The sequence below is a fragment of the Cyprinodon variegatus genome, unplaced genomic scaffold (genome assembly GCF_000732505.1).
Source record: "Cyprinodon variegatus isolate N-32 unplaced genomic scaffold, C_variegatus-1.0 Scaffold1076, whole genome shotgun sequence".
NCBI classification, from domain to species: Eukaryota; Metazoa; Chordata; class Actinopteri; order Cyprinodontiformes; family Cyprinodontidae; genus Cyprinodon; species Cyprinodon variegatus.
The window spans coordinates 195,356-198,241 of NW_015151529.1; the positions used below are offsets into that span (position 1 = coordinate 195,356).

Here is a 2,886-nt window from a genome sequence, read left to right on the forward strand (position 1 = left end):
AAAAAACTAATTTTATTTCATTGTTAAATTCTGTTTAAAGTAACAGATTATAATTAAAAATGTCTCTGGACCTTTACTGGTTGATTTTCTTTATTGGTTACCCCTGATCTAAAGCTTCACACTCAAAGCTATTTCTGACATTTTAATTTGAAAAAGCTTCCTGGATGGGAAGAGAAACATCTTCTAACTTGGAAACAAAGTCCAGTGGATTATTTTTTTTTACTTTTTTGGGAAAAACCGATAGGCGGAAGATGACAGAGGGTCAAAAGTAACTCAACCAAACAATTACTTATAACCAAGGTGTGTAAATGCCATCAGAAGCAGAGGGGCCATGCAATGCCATGCAAATACTTCACTTCAAGAGAAAATTGAAAATGCAAACACAAAAATAAGACTTGCAGATGCAAAAATGAGACTAACTCACAAAATACTGCAGTCACAGAAAATAAAGCTGCAAAGTGAAAACCCACCGCAAACCCAGAACCTGCAATAACACGTCATGTGGCTTTTTAATTAGATGTATTACACTTTCAAAAAGTACAATCTCAATACAAACCAAACTAAAATAAGGATCCGAACCAAAAAAGTGGATCTAAGGACTTTTCTGTTGCTAATTTAACCTAAAATACCGCTAAATGTTGCACATCCAATAATTTTAAAATGTGATTTTAGGATTTCATTTGCTAACTCTTATTGATGTAATGCTCTTTTAAAAAAGCTTACTATCTATTTCTATCCTCCAGCTGGCGATGGGATTGCTGCAGGTGGGCTTCGTGGTGATGTACCTGTCCGACACGCTGGTCTCCGGTTTCACCACAGCCGCTGCCATCCACATCCTGGTTTCTCAGCTAAAGTTTGTGTTGGGGCTCCAGGTTCCCGGCATCAGCGGGCCGCTTTCCCTCATATATGTAATCACGGGTTTTTCTGCCGTTCTTAACATGGAGCTGGAGCGTCCAGGCCGTTTTATCTGACCAACTTCTGCTCTCTGTTTCAGACTCTGGAGATCATTTTCAACCAGATCACCAGCAGCAACGTGTGTGACGTCGTGATCTCCCTCATCATCATGGTGGTGGTGTTCATCGTGAAGGAGCTAAATGACAGATTCAAATCCAAACTGCCCGTTCCCATCCCCATAGAGGTTATCATGGTGAGCATGCATCCTCTATCTCCACAGGAAGAGGCGGCAAAGGCTTTTCTTATTGATGAACTGATACATTTTTTTGGTCATGCTTGGTTTTATACCTGTTAATAAGTCTTTAAAGTGGAATAAGAACATTAATGGCATCTTGGCTGCTGTGGAGTCAACTTACATCAGTACGAATCTGGAAAAATAAAATAAAAAAAAGGATATAATTAGAAAAAAATCAACCTTTTTTTGTACAGTAGGTTAATGTTTTGTTGTAAACCTAATGATACCAGTCTGCATCATCTAGTCATAACCCAATGTTCCCAATGTCCTCCCCAGACTGTTATTGCGTGTGGAGTTTCGTACGCTTTTGACTTCAAGACGAGATACGGCATTGAAGTTGTCGGCCAAATTCCCAAAGGGTGAGAAGATATTCTTCTAGCCGCTTCCTTTGCTCCGTTCACATGGAGTGGGACTAAATCAGTTCTATTTGGATATAAAATAAAGATTTTAAAGACGAAGCTTGTCTGACGGATTGCGTTTTGCTCCAGATACGAGCCCCCGGTGGCCCCAAACCTTCACATCTTCCAGGAGACTGCGGTGGAAGCTTTCCCCATGGCTATAGTGGGCTTTGCTGTGGCCTTCTCTGTGGCTAAAGTCTATTCTATAAAACACGATTACACGATAGACGGGAACCAGGTATGCTGTCACCAGTGAGATAAAGGTTCGGTATGTGTGTGATGAGGAGCTCTGCATTAATCTATGCTTTCCCTCCTAATTGGCTGCAGGAGCTGATCGCTTTTGGAGTTAGCAACATTTTCGGAGCTTCCTTCAAGGCTTTCGCAGCGAGTACGGCGCTCTCCAGGAGTGCAGTACAAGAAAGTACCGGAGGAAAAACTCAGGTAAAGTTAACATTTCGTCCTTGCAAAAGGTTAAAAGATTCAATCCTTTTATTAAACAATAACCATTTAACTAAAGGTTTTACAAAATGTTGGGTTCAACTATACTATAGCACTGTAGTGCTAAAGATAGTTTAGTGCTACAATGCTATTTTACATTTTTATACATTTTTGAAAAAGCTCTAGAGAGCCGCGGGTTGCCGACCCCTGTTGTAGAATTACACGTCTAATTTGAGTATTTAAAGGAGATGCCCATTGCGGCTCCTTTCTTTTCCATGTTTTCAAGGATTTTCTGATTTCTGTTGATAAAATATGAGGATATCCGATCTTTAAAGCAACACTTTGTAAGTTTAGACCCAAGAATTGTTTAAAATATAGATAAATCAGGTTGTTTCACAGCGCTTGTTTTGATTGGTGTTCTGTTTGGGCTGCCCTTCTTAAAAAAACTCGTGAGTTGAGGGCCGGCTCCGTCGCTGAAAGATTTAAGTAACCGGGGCAGTATCGTCCTCTTAAAAATTGTTTGTCTGACAAAAAAATATCAGACATATTTTGATCAGATTCCAATAAACAGAGGAAGATGTCTGATTTTGCAAAAGTGCAGCAATGCCAGCTGCTTTAAAGGTATACTATGCAACCGGTGTTGATTTTCCAGCGAGGCTCCCCCCAGAGGGAAAAAGTAAAAGTGCACTGTCGTAAATATGCTCAGCTGTTCTCCTGGTTTCTCCGTCAAGCCAGGCGCGTTTTTTTTGAGCTGAATTTAACGAATCACCATGTCTTCTGCGGTATGTGACTATTTTGTTCCAATTTTCGAGTTTGAAAATTTAGCATGTTAACTAACCATGATAACTGCACAACTATCGC

The 2,886-nt window shown here is 40.1% G+C and overlaps 1 protein-coding gene across 1 annotated transcript in view; it reads left to right on the top strand.

Annotated features, from left to right (window-relative positions):
• Positions 1–2,886, top strand: part of slc26a3 (solute carrier family 26 (anion exchanger), member 3) — a 36,905-nt gene that overhangs the window by 15,483 nt on the left and 18,536 nt on the right. The window contains exons 5-9 of the mRNA XM_015400136.1: positions 744–908; positions 995–1,147; positions 1,466–1,548; positions 1,678–1,825; positions 1,915–2,028. Coding sequence (XP_015255622.1) covers positions 744–908; positions 995–1,147; positions 1,466–1,548; positions 1,678–1,825; positions 1,915–2,028 — 663 coding nt within the window. The remainder of the gene's footprint in view (positions 1–743; positions 909–994; positions 1,148–1,465; positions 1,549–1,677; positions 1,826–1,914; positions 2,029–2,886) is intronic.